Below are 21,504 nucleotides of genomic sequence, written 5' to 3'. Positions count from 1 at the left end.
GCTCAGGACCTTAATAAGTTGCTGAGACTAGCTTTGAACTCGTGATCTTCCTGCCTCAGCCTCCTCAGTGGCTGGGATTATAGGAGTGTGCCACCACACCCAGCCACATACATTTTTAATACTTATAAATGTGTATAATGGATCCACTGGGAGTAATTTTACCTATCAAGTAGGATAATATTGATTCTCAGTATTTCAATAGTAAGAATAACTTATGAATCATATAATGCTTCTCATGGGCCTTGGTGGGCATTATTAAGGACATTCTACAACTCCATCTACTCACAGAGAAAGAGTCTACCACACATGCTTTCTGATGGGCAAGTTGTCTTAACATACAGCAATTTCTGCATGGTTGGTCCCTTAGTAAATGAGTTAGTAGATTTTAAAATATTGTAGTATAAGGAAAAAGCATACAGTTTGACTGCAAAGGTTTAATTCCAGGTTTGATTGAGAGTTAGGTACTTAGCTTCTTTGAATCTCTATTTCTTAACTTGTATAATAAAAATAGCAGCTTCTATCTCAGTAGGATATGGTGGAGATACAAAGAGATAAAACATTCTATTCTGTCACATGGTACATAGTAGTTGTTAGAGAAAGCATAGGTTCTCATTTTCCTTATGCCTTTCAGTAATCCTTGGTAAAATCTAAAGCAGTGCTCTTTATACTCCCATGATGTCTTGCCTTTCTTTGGAAAAAAAAATTTGGGGGGGCACGTATGTTAGTTAGTTTTCTGTTGCTGTGACAAAATGCCTGAGATTTAAAGGAAGAATGACTTATTTTAGCTCACAATTTCTGAGGCTTCATTACTTTGGACCCAAGGTAAGACACAACATCATAGTGGAAGGGTGTGGCAGGAAAAAGCTGCTTACTTTATGGTAGCTAGGAAGGAGATAGATAGATAGGTAGGTAGATAGATAGTATGTGAAAGGGGTCCTGGACGGACAAGATGTATTTTTTAAAGTCATGCCCCCAGTGACCAACTTCCTCACACTGGACCCCACTTCCCAATAGCCCATCCACAATGAACTCAGCAATGGGTCATCACCCCTCATGATACAGTCATGCCCCAAAAGCCCCAATTCTAAATGTTGCTCCATTGGTGATACAGCTTCCAACAAATGAGCCTTTGGGAGACACTATCCAAACCATAATAGCACACCTACCAGTAAATAAAAATAACATATAGATAACACAATCAAACACTGTATTTTAGTCAGCTATTTAATTGTTGTGACCGAAAGAACTGATAAGAAAAATTTCGAATGAAGAAAAGTTTATTTGGGACTCATGGTTTCAGAGGTCTCAGTTCATAGATGGCTAGCTCCATTGCTCTGGGTTCAAGGTGAGGCAGAACATCATGGTGGAAGAGGAAAACCCTAAGAACATAGCCACCAGGAAACAGACTGTGCTCACCAGGAACAAAATATATACCCCAAAGTTACATCCCCAATGACTCTTCTCCTCCAGTCACACCCTACCTGCCTGTAGTTCCACCCAGTTAATTCCTATCAGTGGTTGAATGCACTGATTAGGTTAAGGTTCTCAAAACCCAATCATTTCACCTCTAAACTTTCTTTCATTGTCTCACACATAACCTTTTGATGGATACCTCACATCTAAACCATAATACACTATATTAAATATTAGTATACTCTCTATTTTACATTTTAAAGATAAAATAAATATAGATTGAAGTTCTAATTATTCTTTCCTGTATCCTAATCAATTGCATTGATTGGTATCCAATTCTCAAGTGTCCTTACAGCCCCTTTTGGAGACCATATGTCTCAGGGACCTGTAGCAGCATAGTTACCTTCAGACCAGAGATCACTTCTAATAAGTCAGGCCCTTTGGTTCTCACAATATTTCTCCATCTAAATTTCATAACTTTTGAGGACCTACAAAGATTTCTCAGCTCTCTCTAAATCTATACTGATAACAATAATAGAGTAATTCTTGAATGAAGATACATAATTAGGAAACATAATCTACTTTTGTCTGATAAGTGGTTTGAAGTAGGAAAATAGTTCCATAAAATGCAACATCATGGGTTAGGTTCTTCATTTCTATTTCTTACTTTAGCTCTTATCTGTGATTTTTTAAAGAAAAATATAATCAAAACAAATTAATCCAAGTTAAATTTGGATTTTATTTAATCCAAATCCTACCCTGTAATTGGTGCTGTTTTAACAACCGTATGAGTGTACCAATGATTACATTTCCCCATTGAATAGTTTATGGAGGTATGGTGCCCATCATGACAGTATGAGGGTTTAAATCCACTTTGTGGCCATGTATTGATATGTCAAAAAGTTGTTGAGAGGTGCCATCATACACTCTTTTCTTATCAACCCTCATATCTTTTCTCAACTCCCAGTGATGGTTTTGGCCATGAGAAACTTTGCTGGTCTTGCTCAGTGCATCTGGGTCCTAATCCCAGAGGTCTTTTTTGTAATTTCTTGGATTCTGTTATTCATTATCTTCCCTTCTGTTAGTTGAATTGCTCAGTTCAATCAGTTCAACCCATTCACCGTCCAGAATCTTGTTCATTGTGTACTCTGAACAAAAGAAAGGTGGGTTGAGGATACCATCTAAAAATCAGTTACCAATTTCTCTCTCTCTCTCTCTCTCTCTCTCTCTCTCTCTCTCGTACTGGAATTGAACCCAAGGGTGCTAAACCACTGAACCACATCCCCAACCCTTTTTTATATTTTATTTAGAAACAGGGTCACACTGGCTTGTTGAGGTCCTCACTAAGTTGCTGAGGCTGGCTGTGAACTCATGATCCTCCTGCCTCAGCCTCCTGAGTTGCTGGGCTTACAGACGTGTGCCACTACGCCTGGCTCATTGTGTACTCTTGAGGGGTGGACAGTTTGTTCTGCCAATACTTCTAAAACCCATTATACATATGAGGTATAGGCTGGTGTATATGATTTAATTTTATTTTTTTGTTATTATTCTAATTGACTTGAACTGTGTTGATCAAATGGTTAGGCTTACCCTACACCAGATAAAATAAAGGGACCTTAAATGAAAAGTGTAGGCATATATATTCACACATGAACACTTACATCTTTATGTACACATATGTATATTTGCAAATGATTTATTTTTATATAAAGTTTATTCTCCTAAAATATCCTATATAATAGTCTGTGTAACATGTCTATGCTTCATTTGTATATGACATATATTTAAATATCCTAAATTTAAAATGTTTCTAGTTATTAATATTTGTGAAAAAATTCACATCAAAATTCAGCCATATTGAAAAAAAACTTTGTTGTGACATTTGTTCTAAATTTACACTATTTTCAATTACTACTCAATTTTGACCTCAATTTCTCCTAGTAGGTAATAGAAGAAACAACCTCATGCTGGGCCTTTGCATAGTCTCTGAAATCTTTTCCTCCATTCAGCTACTGCTCAGGATTAACAATTTGCTTGTTCACTTGGTGCTTCTGATCTTCAGAACAGCTTGGTCTAAAAGCTTATTACTTAAAGTCTACCTTCCTGGATTCAGGGATCAAAATCATTTAGTTCTCTGTGTACTCTAATTATTTCTAGCTGAGTTATTATCTGGGACTGCTTTCTGCTGGTCTGATCTTGTCAAGCTAAAAATTGGCATTCATCTACAAACCTTTCTCTACTTTGTAGTTTCCTTCTAATTAATGCTTAAAGAATGATAGTTTCATTAAACTTGTAGCAGTCTGAAATTTCACAGACCAAAAATAGAAGTGTTCTGCACACACACACGCACACACATGGATACACACACACATATACGCCCGCACACCCAGGGATGTCCCTTTCTTCCCACGGCAATCTGTAAGCTCCAGGGAGATTTTTCACGGTGCCAACGATTTGGGGGTCCTGGTCTGGTTGTTGTCACATATTAACTTGGTGCTTAGCTCAGTATGGTGGATTAAGGACACCATCTAAAAATCAGTTACCAGTTTTTCCGATGTTATCCTTCTGAGCTGTAGACTCTTTTCTGCTGTCAGAGTGGAAAACTGACTTTTACAGGCTCATCCTCTAAATTGTTCACGAGTAACACCCAGAGTCCTTAAGAACTTTGACTGTGGTTACTCAAAAGTCATTTCTCCCAATCCCCATCATGCTCAAAACCCTTTACTCTTATTTTCTCTCTGTAAGTTTCAAATTTCTATTCTGAAACTGAGAAGTTGAGAAATGAATGCTTTATTTCTTTCGGTATTTCTGCTTGTAAAAATATTCACACAATGCAGTGAACATTCTTGCTGCTGATTTAATGAGGGGAATGGTGGAGTGACAGGAAGGCAATACCAGAAGTATAGATCAATTTTTCCCAATATTGTTATGCCATGTGTGTTTCTACTTCATGTTCATTCATTTAACGTACGTTGGTCACCTAGACATCCAGAGCCTTGGTATCCAGAACTTGTGGGCACCTGGATTTCTCTTGGTATCTCTTATTTCTACTGGAAAGTCCTCCTGCTATGGGTCATCAGAGCCCTTCCTTACGCCTCACTTGTTAACCAAATCATGCGTCTGTCGCTCTTTTAAGCAAGATAGGATATGAGGTGAAGACGAATGCTACATATTCTATTTGCTTCTGCACCCTATGGCCTGCCACCTGCTAGACCTTTAATCAAGATTGCTTGAATGAATACCTAAGTGAATAAATCAATTTAATCTAATCACCTTGATGACTGCTAAGAGGTCTCTTGACCCCTGGCTGGAGTGCCTCTGTTCCTTTTAAACCTGATAGGACATTTTGTTTTTCTGTTTCTCTCCCATTGACTGTGAAGCCTTTATAAAGCTCTTAAACTACAGAACTCCTCACCTTTATTGCTCCTCGAATGTTATTTATCAACCAGGGTTCAGGTTCAGGTTACTCCCTGGTGTGGACACAGGGCAGTTTGTGGGAAAGCTGAACTGTATTGCTTGTTTTTTTAAAACCAAATAATTAATTGCTTCCCTTTGTTCTTCTTGGTTATTCTAGCTTAAATATCATTTCCCAGAGACACATTTCCAAAATTGAATTCAAGACTTCGGATTGTGATGTTTCATTATGACCTCTCTATTTCCTTCTTGGAAATTGTTAGTTTTTAAACTAAGTTAAAACTGCATATTTATTTTTGTGTTTATTTGATCAATGTTCATCTTTATCACTAGTCAATAAGGCCTGCAGGAGAAACCAAGTCTTTCTGATCACTTTGTGTCCTGAGGACAGAATGTGTCAAATATGGCAAGTGCTTACTATATATTTGTTAAAGGAAAGGGGGATTAGAGCAGTGTGACTTAATAATGAAAAGAATTGCAAACTAGCAGTCAATTCCAGTTTGATCCGTAGTTGCCTGAGAGGTTTTATATAATTGACATTTGTTATTTATTTTGGTTCCCAGTGGTTGAATCCCTTCTGTGTCTGAGGAATTGCCAACCTTTTGTGTCTTGCTGGGGATAAGGGGAGGAGCTATGTAACTCTTAAGAAATACTGAAAAAAGTCAATCATTTGCTTCCTATGATGCCCCTTTTACTGGAGCACAGCTAAGGACTCCAGCACCAGAGATCAGGCTGTCTGGAGCCCTGTGACAGGGAATCAAGGGCAGAGACTGCTCTCCTGAGCCCAGGGCTGCCGCAGCAATAGTTTCTTCATCAAAACCAGTTCACACACAGGGTTTTGAGTATCATTTCTGTTCACTAGATACCTATTAACCTTTGCAGTGATGCTGTCTGCAATAACCAAGGTCCTTTAAAGAAATTCTCTTTCTGCCTCACTCAGTCAAAATCAATTTCTGTTACTTGCAACTTGAAATATTGACAGAGTCACCTTGGGCAAACCAGTAGATCTTTGGGGGTCTTAGTTTTCTTATCTGTGAAAGGGGATGAGGGAGAGGATTTAAATGATAGCTTAACTGCCTTCAAAACTCTGAGGTTTTGTGAAAATGGATACATTGGTTCAATTATTTAAAGGTATATGGCGATGGCTTTTAACCAGCTGGTTTCTCAACGTGAATATCTGCTCCCCTCTAAGAAATACAGTCCCACTTCAGGGTCTTGGATCACACACAATGAATAGGGAAGGGTCCCTGTTTTGTTGAACCAGACACTTGTAAATTACTTCCTCTTTTTTTTTTTCAAGCTAACCACTGCCTGGTCAGGGTATATTGTGTTTAGTTTGAACCAAAACTCCCAACACAGGCGCTCAGAGTGCCGCCGTGACCTGGTTTGCCTCCTCTCTTTTCAATCCCAGCGTTTGCTTGTTTTTAGAGTTGTGTTATTTTAAGATTCGAGAAAATTGCATCTGGAAAGTGTGGAGTTCTTTTTTTTTTTTTTTTTTTTTTGAAGGATGAATTCATATTTTCTGCTTGGATTGCAACCAGGGTTAACATATGGCAGTGCACCAAAAATCTCAGAAAATTTTTCTTCGTCAGTTTGTGGAGGAGGGTCTGGGATGGTTGGCCTTCATTGTCATTCTGTGGATTAAACAGAAGGAAGGAAACAAAAATCAAGGAAAACATGCTAAGATTGTCGAATTGTTTAATTTCTTAAAAGGTAATGTGAAAACCAAGCATCACCACCCTGATTTTTATATACAGGAGAGTGTTGAGGGCCAGAGAAGGTAAGTCACGGTTGTCGAGTGCCCCTCCTTCTACTTGCTATTGATAGTATCACTCAATGACTGGCAGTTCCACATGTGGAAGACCGTAGTCTCAGAACTGGAGTTTATTACCCTATTCCTATCCTTGAGTATCATTTTCCTACTGGTTGGTTGGCAGCAAATCCATGTACTTGCTAGCTAGACCCAAGACAGAAAATTCAAATCTTTTCATCTTGTACTCCTGTCAATTACATTCTTTCCTAAAGCTGTTAGTACCCTCCACCTCCTTCCCCTTCCTTCAGTGCACAGATGTGGTGATTTCCTTTCTCATCACCTTATCTCCCCCCACTCACTGAAATGTCTTTGTTATCACTAGTCTAACTGGCTTCGTAATGCAATTAAATCTTGTTATCAATGGGGAATTTTTTACGTCTCTTTGACCCTCCTTGTAAGCCTTTATTTTTACATCAGTTCCACCGTCCTCTTCTATTTCATTATTTAAGATTGCAACCTTTAACATTAGCTTAAGTCTTACTCATGACTGGGTGAAGGAGCCTGGTGGGAGGAACTGGACTCTCTTGAAATGGATGTTCAAAGAGCTTCAGGAATTTTGTCCTACTTACGATGGTCAGTAGAGAGACCCAAATATCTTAAACAATGACTTTTCTGCCCTTCCATACTGCCTCACACACTGAGAGAGGATAGGACCTTCCTTCTTAGAAACCTTGTTTGTTAGAAAGGTTCAGATGTTTTGAACCCAGAGGGAGAGCCATATGTAACTTGGAGAATTTACTTTCAACCACACTACTCAATGATTGCTTTAATTGGTCAATTCACTGAAATTGAGGATGTACAACTTTGTTTTTGTGACACTTAATGCTAGCCTGAACTAGAGCTGGAAAACACTGCTGTCCCTTGGTCCTATGAAGCAAGATATATTTAAAATGAACTGGGCTGCAGATGTGCGAATCTTTTGGATAAGCTAAACAGGAATCCTGTGACTTCCCTCCCACAAGAATTGTCTAATTTAGGAATTTGAAGTTTTACTGTTTTGCCAGTGAACCAAAAGGCAGAGATGAAAGTAAAATAATTAAACAAAGTAAAGAACTTAGAAAAGTTGACGGGCACAGATAGTTTTGTTAGAATTGGTTTAAGGATATTTGGGAGGTCTATTTTGGAACATATAAATTAAGGTGCACTTAGAATTGAGGAAGGTGAGGAACAAACTGATGGAAAGATTAAACTCATTTGAAGCCAAGTAGAAAAATCTGGAAAAGTGGAGTACAATATGAAAGTTTTAGAAACTTTTATGGAGTATATCATAAAATGGTTTTAATATTAAAATACTTAATAATTTGTGGAGTATATTTTAAAATGAGAAGGTTATAGAAAACAAATGTGCCTTATATTAACTTTGTATTCACTTCAGAATGCAAATAACATTCTTCATTTCCTTTTAGATTTAGCCTTTTGTCCCCTTTTCGTCTTTAAACTTAATTTGTAGTCATTCTGCTTTATTCTAAACCCAGAAAACCCACAATGATCCATTTGCTATGTGCTTTTTATTTATGATTATGTGCATATTTAATTCTCCTATATCCATTTAAAAAAGATAATATAATACAAATACTTGAAATCTTTCCTCCACTGCATACTACTCAAAAAAAAAAAAAAGTAGAAAACATGTAAAATGTAGAAGATATTATGGACTAAGTGCCAATCTATTTTTTGTCAATGACTTGGCAGCAACATAGAAAACAGCTTTTGAGACTCTGTGAAACATCATATGACTCACCAGAGAAGCAAGGATGGGGCTATGTTAAGTCCCTAGACATCTGCTAAGGCAAGCTTTATTTATATAGTTAGTGTTTATTTGGAGATTTAGAAAAAGAAGGCCCTCACTGTGAGCCTTGAGGCATCCATTCCATTTGCAAACAAAAGTCAGACAGACCAAACCAAATGAAAATTTCTTCTGGATAAGCTTTTGCTAACTGATAGAAAAGCAAACTCAACAGGGGAGGGAGCCACATGTGTGCATTAGGTCTTAAGCGTTTATAACTGCTAAACACAGGCCAGAACTTTGATGTAGGACACTAAATCAAGGCTGCAGGATGCACAGGAACGATGGGTTCACTTGATTCATCTCTTGGGAATTAAGATTCTCTTATTTGCAAAGTGGAGCAAAATGAATATTATTAAGGTTTTGTTTTGTTTTGTTTTGTTTTTGGCAGCAGTTAATTTCTGTAGATGAGTTTTGAAATTTTGGGGTGGAAATTCAGTCTGTGACTTCAGAGTACATTTGCCATGCTTAATTCTTACATGCATGACTTTGTTGTAAGTAAAATATTTCTGATCAAACTTCCAAAAACACTGTTGATTTAACCATCATTGATGAAACATTTTGTGTTTCACTCCTCATCAATGATTTTTCACATAACTTTTCCCCCCTTAAATTAAGGGAAGGGAGAAGGAGGAAGTGAAGCAGCTTCAGATAGGTCCTTTCTTACATAATTCCAAGGTGTTAGGGAACTCAGAGATAAAAGGAAGATACACTTTTAAACCCTCAAAATGAATATCAAGCTCCCTGTTCATAACATTGTAGCCAGGGGCATGTAGTCCTCTGATTGGTCAGATTTGGGTCATCTGATGCCTTTGATGGCAATTCTATAAAACGGGAGATGGAACGATGCTAGGAATGCTAATGCAGAAGATAACTGGGATGATGACAAAATATTCAAACAAAATGACAAGAGATAGATGTCTATTAGAGGACTGATTTCAAATATAGTTTAATTATCTTACAGAAAGTTTATTCTAGTAGACAACAGTGTAGGAATACTTGGAAGTTAGTGTACTCTCTCTCAATTAGCTCTCTCTCTCTGAAATAGCTCAAATTTAAAATAAAGCCCAAAGCTGGGAATGGTGGTGTGTTCCTATAATTCTAGCTACTCAGGAGGCCAAGGCAGGAGAATTGAAAGTTCAAGGTCAGTCTGAACAACTTAGGGAGACCCTGTTTCAAAAATAAAACAACATTGTGTAAAACCATAGAAGTGAAATGACGTATCCCATTTGTGTACAATGAATCAAAATGCAGTCTGTAAAGATAAAAAGTAAATAAATAATTAAAAAAATAAGTTTCCCCCCAAATTAAAACAAAACAAAACAAAAACCAAAACCAAACCAAACCAAACAAAACAAAAAACAAATTTTGGACTGTATTTTCCAGTGCTAGTATTCTAAGTAAATCACCTTTTATTTCTTTTTCATACAGTTGCCAACAATTTTCTAAGAGTGGAGATTCAATGAGGGCAGGATGGGTTTTCTTTGTTCTTTGCAGTATACCTTACACAAACATGTTCAGTAATACTTGTTGATCGAATGAATAAACAATGATCTTCTCTTCAAAACCTTCAAAGGCTGCTCTTTCTTCTTGCAACATTTCATTCTACAGGTTAATCTTAGGTAGAGCTCTTGTATTTCTTGCTCAAAACCTACTGCTGCCTCAAAGCATAAAGAATTAAGTGCAAGTTCAGTAATGTGTTACATAAAACTCAGAATGCATAGATGTTATCTTTCTTCCTAGCCACATCTCCCTTTGTTGCTTTTCCATACCAAAATGAATTGCTCACTAGCAATTTTTTTTTCTTTCTTTTTGGTACCAGTAATTGAACCTCAGGATGCTCTACCATTGGAAGACTCCAGCACTTTTTATTTTTTGTTTTGAGATAGGCCCTCCCTCCCTAAATTGCTGAGGCTGACCTCAGACTTGTAATCCTCCAGCCTCAGTCTCTCAAGTTGCTGGGATTCCAGGCGTGCACCACTGTACCCATAGCTCTTTAGTAATTTCAGTGTAGACATCACCCTTTCTTCCCAAGCTTTTGCTCATGCTGGTCTCACTCTTTCTTTTATTTCCACTTGCCAAAGTGCAGGTTATATGTCACATCCTTCATGAAACTCTTCTTAATCTGCCCAATAGGATGCAATTTGTTCTCCTTTGAGCTGGAGCTTAGATCATATTTAGCCTTGTACTGTATTTATTTGTATTCTAGAGGGAGACAATGCAGGCATACAACCACACTGGTATTCCTCACAGCACTTGGCATAGTGTCTTGTCCAAGCGTTTGCTAAAAAGTCCTGTTGAAGTGAGTGAGATGACTTATATAAACCAGGTAGGTCATTGTAGGGCGCTGATTATACTACATTATTAAAGGAACTAAACTGCAGGTGGTAAGAAACTTTCAAGGGTGTTTTAAACTGTATCTCTAATATTCTTTGGTCTGAAAATGAAGAGACCTCAGGTGATCGTAATTTTGCTTATTATTATTATTATTATTATTATTATTTTTTTTTTTGGTGCTGGGGATCGAACCCAGGGCCTTGTGCTTGCAAGGCAAGCACTCTACCGACTGAGCGATCTCCCCAGCCTAAATTTTGTGTGAGAGAAAAGTGCTTTCTGGAAAAGTCTCATTTTGTACAATCGTCCCACTTTGGCTGAAGTGCCATGACTCTGTCTTACTTTATACTTAGTGAATTTCCACACTCTATGTCTCAAACTTGAGCAAGACTTGAGTTAAAAGAAATGACATTTAATAGAAACCTCTGAAGAAGATGCACATTAGAATTTCAAACCTGGATAAAGTTTCTCAGTTTCCTGAGGCAAATGGGGATGATTTAAAATTTCATCAAGGTGAATGTATTTTCTGTCAAGTTTTAAGTGAATGTGGGTCGAAAAGTCTGGAAATCTCAGGAGAACAGATGTCTTTTTCATTATGATTTCTTGCTCAAAATGCAGGGAAATCCTGACAGTTGTTAAAGGGTTGTACTTTGGGTCTGTGGGTATCTTCAAATTCTAGAGTGGAGGATGGACAGGAAGTGGTAAGTGGGATAAAGCTTCTACTAGCTGAACTTTGGAGAAGTCCATATGAAATGATTCCTATGAAGATGATAAATGGGTTACAGTGGACACATCTTCCTGGGAGTGAAAATGTGACTTGTTCCTCCTCCACACCCGTCATTTTAGACTCTCATTACTCACTAGATTTCTCCATTCTCTTCTTCATTGACTTTCTTGTCAGGTGGCGATGTTGATTTGTGCTGGTTTCCTGATTGCCTGGATCCCTTACGCAGTCGTCTCTGTGTGGTCAGCTTTTGGAAGGCCAGACTCCATCCCCATACAACTCTCTGTGGTGCCAACCCTCCTAGCAAAATCTGCAGCAATGTACAATCCGATCATCTACCAGGTTATTGATTACAAATTTGCCTGTTGCCAAACTGGTGGTTTGAAAGCAACTAAGAAGAAGTCTTTGGAAGACTTCAGGTAAAATCTCAGAAGCTAGAAATGATTCATGCATTCTTTGTTTCAAATCCTTTGGGGGAGGGGTTTAAGCCACTAGGGTGTGCTATCTCCTCAAGGTTGGAGTATAGTGCCTAGGAGTAGAATAAGAACTTTATTTTCCGTCCATTAAAATTCCTAAAACCAAGTTATCAGATATGTTGGAATGATGTGGGTAGACAGTGAGAAAAGTGATCTGCTTTTGATTCTGGAACAACCAAGATGATGCACACGGTGTCTACTGGAGCAGTCACTGTGTCAGTGACTCTTAAATTTCTTATCTAGGACCAAGTCCGTTTTACTCCAAGAGCACTGTTCCATCTGGCATTGATCCAAAATTTAGTTTACACAACAGATGGTTCTTTTGTTTGGGACATCACAACCGCTAGCTAAGAGCACAGGTGTTGGGAAGACACCGGAAGGGGAGAAGGGAGATAATTTTTTTGCTCAGTGCCAGATTCTTTTACTTTATGTTCACCAGAGCCCAAGTTATTCTTTATGCTTGTCATATGAGGAAACTGAGATTGAGTAAGGTCAAGGTTAAGTAAACAGCTAATGTTACACAGCCAGGAAGGAGCAGAGTAGAGATTTAAATTCGGGGACTTAATTTAAAATATGCTCTTTTAGCTACACTGTTTATGCTATACAGTGAATAAGAAGGCTTGGGAATCCATCATCATTTACCCCAAAGGCCCAGAAGGCTGAATCAGTGACTCAGCCTGGGGGACTTCTGAGTCCACTCAGGGCCCATCTTAGAACAAAAAGTGATGTGGGCACCTGAATTCACTGTTTGAGACAAAGGCTCTAGAAAAGGGTTCCATGTTCTATGAACCCCTTTTAATTCTTGCTTGATGTTCAGATATTTTTCAATATCTCTTTCTTTGAATAAGTAGGGAACAATGAAAAAAAACAAAAAGGTCAAATCACTTTGGGAAGGTATGGTTTCTGTCTTGTTCTGTCATTGTGCTTGAGCACATGACAAATCTCTTAACCTTTAGTTTCCCTATCATGTAGGTACATAATTAAATGAAAAAGATTATAAAAATGTTCAAATAAACAAAGGGATTTTCATTGTTGTGATACAGGGTAAGGGAATCTACAATTCGGAGATGAAAGACCACTGTTAAAGACAGCTGTTTACAAAAGTTTTATATTTTGGGGCAAATTAACTACCTAGAGCCTAGGAGTGGGATGAGCTGATTAGAATAGGAAATTGAAACAAGCAAAATGGATGTATGAAAAAGACCTAGAATTATTGGTGGCTTTTTCATATTAGTGGTTAACACCTTCTCTGTTGAACTTTGAATAGTTAAATTCAAATGCTAAAATGCATCTCTTTAAGAAGTAACAACACTTTACCTTTATCAGCTATCGATACTTCATTATGAATGCATGTACAGAGAATAATTTTAAAAGAACAGTTTAGGGGGAAAATAATGGGGCACTTCTTCATCTAAAGGAGATGAGAACTTGACAGGAATGACTGGAAGCAAATTTCGCCTGCCTCATAATTTTTCCTCAGACTGGCTCTGTGTTCTGTACATTCACTCACGAGTGTGAGCAGCACATAAATATTCAATACTCCACAATGGGAAGAGGGAAATTCATGTGGAAGAAAGTGACTTAGGGCAGCAGACCTTTGGAAAATTCAGCCAGAAAAGAGACAGCTCAGTTCACTTATTCTCATTAGCTATTATACGAAATACAGCAATTGCTCTGCTGAGGGAGGCAAGGTCTATTTCCTTGCTCTGGAATTTCCTTTTCCTCTGGAGTAGCAGGCAGTGGTGCTGAAGCATGGGGGAGACCATAGCTTCTAGAGGCCGAAGCCTCTTCAGGGAGGCGTTGTGGAAGACGTGCTGACTGGCAGATATTAGAAGGGTCTACTTCAGAGAAGAGCAGAAAGGTAGAAGACTTACTTTTATCCTTATAATGAACAAAACAGAATCTTGTTTATCTTTGTAATTGTTAGGAGCTAAGCAGGTGAGTACTATGGAGACCCATAGCATGAGATGGAGTGATATGAAGGCAATTCAGCATGGCTAACTTACTGCTAGTGTAATTAAGTTGATTTGAACTGGACTAACTGATACACTTGTTCTCTTTCTGAGCTCTGAAACACATTTGTTTATAAGGGGAAAGCTTCTTGGGAAAGAAATAATTTTGAATTCAAATGAAAAAGCTAATGCATGGAATATGAAATGGTGGAAATAAATTTTGAGGAATTTTGACAGTTTATAAAAAGTTAAACTTATCCCTCCCTACTCACTCCCACTCTCAAATTGAATTACCTGAGATTTTAGTGGAAGTTGATGAACCACAGGGAAAATATATGGCAAGACCCCTTTTTGAATATATTATTTTCATACTTAGGTGTTCAGATGTAGTCTCAGGCAAAGAATGCGTTTTCACTACAGCCATGTAATCCAAACACCTGGGGAATTTTGAAACGCTGCTGCAGAGATTCAACTTTTCATTGGTCTGACTGGACCTGAGCTTCAGTTGTTTGATTGATTCTCCCACATGAGTCTCATGCATAGTCATTGTTGAAAGTTGAGGCAGCAGAAGCTGAGAAAGGAAAAATTGTGCAATTCATGGTCGTAGGTCTTTAATGTCACCTCCATGAAGATCAGGTAGAGGGAAATGAGAGGGAGGGGGTATGAAAAATGGTGGAATGAGACCAGACATCATTAGCCTATATACATGTATGATTACATGAATAGTATGAATCTACATTGTGTGCAACCATAGAAATGAAAAGATGTACCCCCTTTGTGTACAATGAATCAAAATGCAGTCTGTAAAATAAATAAATAAATAAATAAAATCCTACCTTAAAAAAAAAAAAAGACTATTGAGGCCACCTGTGGACAGTGACAGAGGAAAGAGACATCAGATGCTGGACCAGTCTTAGATGGAAAAGAAGTGTCCAAGAGACACACTGGAGCAGGGCAGTGAAGGACAGAGGTATTTCACATTCCTAGTATTTTAGTAAAGATAAAGAACAAGGGAGAACAAAGCCCCAAACTCTGGCATAGCTATTGTAATTAAATCTCCCTTGACCACCTTAGTTGGCAGTGCTCTGTTTCCAAAGAATGCGCTTTTAGTAGGTCAGTCCCAGGGCTCAGAGGAATGATAGGTAGATGTGCAATGGATTTTGTTCTAGAGATGTCCAGACATGCTATAAAAAAAAAAGCATCCTGGTTTTGGAAAGCTCTGCCCAAGGGATTCCTTGATTTTGAATATTCTAAATTAAAATATTATTTTTCATTTCTAATTCAAGTCTTAGGCAGATGGTGTTCAAGGTAGTCAAGGTGACATGAGTGTCTCTATATATATATATGTAATATGCATATATGTGGATACGTGAGTGTATATATATATATATATATATATATGTATATTAATTTGCATTTTCCTTTTCCAATGTCTAGGCTGCACACGGTAACCACAGTTAGGAAGTCTTCTGCTGTGCTGGAAATCCATCAAGAGGTATGAAGATGGACATAGCATCACTCACGGACACACTGATTCAGTCATTCACCTCTCCACTTCTGTTAACATCTGATTGCGGCCACATTTTCTCTTTATATTTTTATATTGTGTACACTTTTTTCTCTTTTTCCTTCAGCCAGGGTTTGCTGGAAAATTCTAACAGCCAAATGGAAACTAGAGAGGATACTACTTGAAGGAATACTGTTAGAATGAGCATCCCTGGAACTTTCTTTTTAATTATGCTTTAAAACCTATTGTCATGCTAAACAGTAATAAGTCTGAGATATTAAGAAAAATGTCAAATATTTTATTTTTTAGGCTGTTATTTAATTTTATTACATCATCATTATTATCATTTCTTGACACGCAGTTTCTGGGGTTCTTTTAGGTGGATGGTCATCAGGACTATGTGTTGACCCATGATTCTTTGACTGGTAGATGCTTCTGGTTCTCACAGCTATTCTTTGTTCATGCTGATAGAGAGTCATACTCAATGGCAATGATTCTGCAAAGGAGTCCTCTAGGGAAATCAGTGTTGTCTGAAATCACTAAATGAAAACTCTCTTGTATCTCTGAATTTGAGGACAAAAATAATTCCCACTGATGGTAATGTTATCCAGGTGGGTTTTTCACATTAGGGTCTAGTTACTGAAATAGTGTATCTAGCATGGTACTACTAGCTGTAGTTGTTTAAGAAATGAATTTAGTGAAAATAGTTATATGTAATCATTGTTCCTTGTTTGTTCTTTGTGACCTTTGTTCTTTCTTTGTTCATTCTTTTCTTCATTGAATACCTTTTGAAATCCATAAAGAGATGCAATTATGAATGAGATAGAAAAATTTGAAAGGCAGACTTTTGTCCCTTCACAGCTAATGAAAGGGGAAGGCTTGTAAATACTAGCTTCAAATAGTATTAGTAAAATCGGTGTCAATCTGATCCTCTCTCTTAATCTGAGGAACAGGAACATCTGCATTGCTATTCTTCCAATTTAGATCCCAGGAAGGTATTCTCTATGCTCCTTCATTGAATCTACCTCCACCTTCTGCTATGAACTTAAGTCTTGCTCATCAATTCCGATTCTACCTTCTGGTAACTACTAGTGAGGAAAGAGGAAAGGGGAAGAGAGTGGTCACTTGTGACATTGATGATCTCTCCATCCTTCCATTTGAAGGGTTATGGAGAATCAGACACACTTCCAAGGCTCAGCCCTCTATGTTTGGCACCTTCAGTTCTTTTTTCGTTTTCTTGAGAGTTGGGGTATGGGATGAAGAATGGGTTGATATTGTCATTGGTTTAAGATAAGTGTCAAATAGATGCTACAAAACATGCTCTATGAATAAAGCAAAAGTTAACTCTGAATGGGACTTGGGATTGCTGTCCAAAGTCTGAGAAAAGAGACAAAATTTTTATTAGAATAGAAAGGCAAGGGACTTTAAGGCAGATGTGTAAATTATAGAGGCATGAAGGGGCGTGGAGTGGGGCACAGTTGTAAAGTACAGAGTCAGGCTGCCTGGGTTTGCACCCTAGTGTGTCCTTTGGCAAGCCTGTAAACTAGGAATGTGAAGTATCACAGGGTTTTTGTGAGTCTTTGGTGAGATAAAAGGCACTTAGCACCATGCTTGCAACAGCAGGAACATCCCCTGCACATTGATGATTGCTGTTGTTAATTTTAAGGTAGGTGTGACAGTTCCAAAGTAGGCTGACAAGGGTAAGAAGGACCAGTCTGGTGGCAGCCTTTAAAGAAATGGCAATATATGAGGACCTGAATTAGGGAATGACAATGGAAATGCAGTTGAAAATAGAGCTGTAAAATATTGTATGAGACATAGTTCTTGGCAATTGATGACTTGGAGGCAGAAGAGTTAAGGATGGCTTGGGGGCGCTACTCAGGAAATAGTGCGGACAATGGTGTTTGTAGGAGAAAGTTTCCAGAGAGGGGAGAGAGAATGAATTATATGTTGGATGTGTTGAACACGAGGTATTTGCAACATGGTTAAATTATTCAAAATAGTTGAAAATAATCTGAAGCCATAATCTGAGGCTATACCCAATAATATGGAGATTATAAAGTTAGAGAGTCAGGCAGAAAAAGAAAAGTTAAAGGAATAATTGCTGGTTTCAATTGACTTGAAGGAAGAAAAAGAGTTTTTAATTTTAACTTTTGTTTTTTATTCTTTTTTCATTTTCTTGAGGCAATAATTGTGGAAGTGAATGATGGAGAGATTAGAAGGAAGAAGAAGGAGAAAAGAACATTCAAGTTAGTGTAGATTTGTCTAGAAGGTAAAATTTGACATTGATATTATATAATGAATATGGATAATGAAGATAGAACATACCTTTTCATTTATTAACTGTTTAACTGAAATGTAGCTTTTTACTCAGCTTAAAAGAAAGCCTGTGCAGAAGTAGCATAGTCAGAAGGGAAGAGAGAGTTCGAATCCTCTGGGGGAGATCCTAGAATTAATTTCTGCTACCAATTTAAAACATACGATTTAAATTATCCAATTTAAATCTTTTTTTATTTTTAATTTGAGTAATACTTTGAGAACTGGGAGGCACAGAATTGTTGCCATTATTGATACAGAGAGAGAAAGTTGATCCTTGGAATAGAAGGAAGGAAGAAAGTAATGAGGAGCCATTGAGGGTTGCCTGCACTTACCTGGCTGTGAGTGAATAATTTCCTGAGTGAGTCATGCTTCCCCTGGGCCATCTGATAATTTAAGGATATTCTGTGCAGTTACCAAACACTTCTGCAGTTTTTGATTTAAGTTTGCTTTAGATTTTTTTTAAAAAGGAAGACATTGCATTTTGTGTGCTGGTGGGGGTGTTTGAGAGAGACTACAAAATCTTTGAGCAGGCATTGTGCATCTCCTCTGGGCTTTCATGGGTGACACGTGAAGGGAACTTGGAAATTAAGTGGTTGGAATCAAACAAGCAACTATCAGGGCAGATTTGGAAACATGGGATGAACTATTGAATTGATAATATAAAATCCTCAATCCCTGGTTTTTCATTTTAAACTCCCTTGTTTCTATGGACTGTTATTTAAATATGGCCTGTCTGATTAATAAATGAATGAAGAAATGAATTTATAAAATGGGAATTAAGAATAGAGATGCCCTATTCTTTCGGAAAGTTGGATTTCAAGAATCATAAAAAAATACAAATATATTTTGATTTTTTTTCCAAGTAGGGTGAGGCAATAAGAACATATTTCACAGTGAAATCCAATTATTTGAGTCTTAAAATGTAGTTTTCTCAAGAATCAAACATGCTGATTATTTACAACTGAAATGGTAGCTGAAAGTTTTGACCCATTTAATTTTCCCTTGAAAAACATCCCACTATCTTTGATGGTCTTTCATGATAGGAACCACAGACCCCTGAATGCGGATACGTCTTCATGAAGCTAGTGTAGATGAGGAAGAAAAGACAAAGGAGAGGAGAGCAAGAGAGGAACAGAGCAAGAGAGCACTGGTGAGCTGGCTGTTAAGGGACCCATGACACCAGTGTAAGGAAGTGTCTTCAAGGTTGCCAGAATTTCAACACGCATTCTATAGAGAGTATGCCATTACAGTTAGAGGTTTAGTGAAGACAGTATCAGTCTTTGATTCAATAATTAATTCTGGGAGGAAGGAGCCAGACCTTATTGTACAGAAGGACAAAGTGATAACCATTCTCTATTCCTGTTTTTACTTTTGATTAATGTATATTAATTGTACATATTAATGAGATTCAGTGGGACACATCAATACACATATGTGTTTTGCACTGATCAAATCCGGCCTTCTTTTATCCACCCTCTCTCTCTCCTTCTCCAATCTCTAGTTTTCACTATTCTATATTCAGGTCCACCATTTTTTTTTTTTTTTTTAACTTCCACACAGGAAAGAAAAACAGTAATACTTGTCTTCCTGTGCCTGGCTTATTTCATTTAATGAAATGTCCTCCAGTTTCATCCATTTTGATTCAAATGACAGAATAGCATTTTTGTTCATTACTGAATAATATTCCATTGTGTGTAGATATCACATTTTCTTTGTCTATTCATACCATTGATGGGCATCAGAGTTGATTCCATGTTTGGTTATTGTGAGTAGTGTTGTACTCTTCTTGTGAAAATGTGGCAAAAGGCAAGAATTAAAAGAGTTATAGGAAACTTGGTAAGAGAACACAATCAAAAGCATGCCCTTGGTTAGAACAAATGAGCTTAAAGTCTCAAGCCTTTAGTGTATGACATATAGGAAAACATTTGGTGTCACTACTGTGATCATGGATGTTTAAAATGCACAACTTTCAACATATACATTCAGCAGGTTATGGGACTGTGTGGAATATATTTTGAATTTTATACAGAAAACAAACATCGACATTTAAAATACTTGTCTCAATTACTTTGAATCTGTTCCTTAGCCATGCCAAATGTGCCCTTGCATCACCCCAGGCCCTGGAACACATAAAACATAAATGAGAGAAAAAATCATTCTAAATTTACATGTGCTTCACTGGTTTTGTTTTATTTTTGTTTTAAACACTGGCCAAATCTACGTAGGCAAATATTGCAGGCATTCATTTTACTTTATATTCAGGAATTTTATTAAGTGCTGGCAATACACAGCATCCTGAATATTTTGGGAGATGATAAAGAAGGGGAGGATTTATTTTAAATCTTTAGGAACTCAGAAATTTGGAAGAAATGGTGCCACACACACACACACACACACACACACACACACACACAGGTTTTAATTTTAATAGTTTTTAGATGAAGATGTATGTATTCTATTAGGCTTTGCTTTGACAGAATATTTGGAGAAAGTCCAAAATATTGGGACAGGTCCTGGGAAATGTATTTGCATATGTGCTTCTGGTCTTCAGATGGGGAGAGAAATGAGGGGCTCCTGCAAGGTCCAGAGAAGAATTCGTTCATTGCCAGGGACAATGATCTGTAATCTCTGGATGTCTGAATGCTGACTTGAGCAAGGAAAAATTTCATGAGAGGTTTTCTTCCTCAGGACACAATTAAAAGGGATTTTCCAGGTGTTTGGGGCACTGTAGATGATAATGTTTCTCTCCCCAGCAGTGCCAGAACACGGGAGTACGGCATATAAGTTCAGAGTACGGTTTTGGAATTAACCAGACCTGATCTGCAACTTGGGTTTTGTCATTTAGCAGCTGTTTCAGTCAGCTGTTTCACTGTTATGTCTAAAAGGACCTGACCAGAATAACTGTAGATGAGGAAAGGCATACTTAGGGTCTTACAATTTCAGAGGTCTTAGTTAATAGAAGGCTAGCTCCATTTCTTGGGGTTTGAGGTGAGGCTGAACATTATGGCAGGAGAGTGGTGGAGGGAAGAGGCTCACATCATGGTGATCAGGAAGCGGAGAGAAAGAGAAAGTCTCCACTTGCTGGATACAAATATATACCCCAATGTCATGCCCCCAGGTCCCCCCTCCTCCAACCACACGCTACCACTTCAGTTACTACTTGATTAATTGCTATCAGGGGATTAATTCACTGATTGGGTTAAGACTCTCACAACCCAATCATTTCTTCTCTGAACTGTCTCATGCCTGAGTTTTTTTTAACATCCAAACCATAACACCAGTTGTGTGGGAAAGTTACTTAATCTCTCAGCATCCTCAGTTGTTGGACCTACGGAATAGAGACAGTCTTACCTCATTAAGATTTGTTGTGAATAATTAATGTAAAGTCTGTAAGGCATTAGGAAAGTTCTAGCCCATTGAAAGCACAAATAAATGGAAGCTATTATTATTTTCACTATTAGAGGAACACACATAATCATTCCACATGGGAAGTGACAGCTGTGAACTCTTTTAAAGGTGGTGGGAGAATGTTCCTTAAGATGACCATAGATCTAGGAGATATTCCAGCTATTTGAGAAGGGGAGAAACACACAAAAATTCTTTGGCAATAGCCATTTGTAACCCTGCTATAGGAAATCACAAGTGTTAGAACTGGAATCTTGAGAAGATTCTTGTCCATTTAAGCCATAGTTGGGAGTGACAGGGAGTGCGTTAGAAGGAGAATAGAGGTCTCCACCATTCCAGTGGAGTCATGCAGGAAGGAGAA

At 37.8% G+C, this 21,504-nt stretch overlaps 1 protein-coding gene across 1 annotated transcript in view; it reads left to right on the top strand.

The window, feature by feature from the left end:
* The window catches only part of Opn5 (opsin 5), a 28,547-nt gene extending 13,134 nt beyond the window's left edge, over positions 1 to 15,413 (top strand). Inside the window, exons 5-6 of the mRNA XM_047557133.1 lie at positions 11,662 to 11,903; positions 15,350 to 15,413. Coding sequence (XP_047413089.1) covers positions 11,662 to 11,903; positions 15,350 to 15,413 — 306 coding nt within the window. The remainder of the gene's footprint in view (positions 1 to 11,661; positions 11,904 to 15,349) is intronic.
* The last annotated feature ends 6,091 nt before the right edge of the window (positions 15,414 to 21,504 follow it).

Source organism: Sciurus carolinensis, chromosome 7 (assembly GCF_902686445.1).
Source record: "Sciurus carolinensis chromosome 7, mSciCar1.2, whole genome shotgun sequence".
Classification (NCBI taxonomy): Eukaryota; Metazoa; Chordata; class Mammalia; order Rodentia; family Sciuridae; genus Sciurus; species Sciurus carolinensis.
Note: the sequence above shows the minus strand (reverse complement) of the source record. Positions and strands in the feature narration are given on the sequence as shown.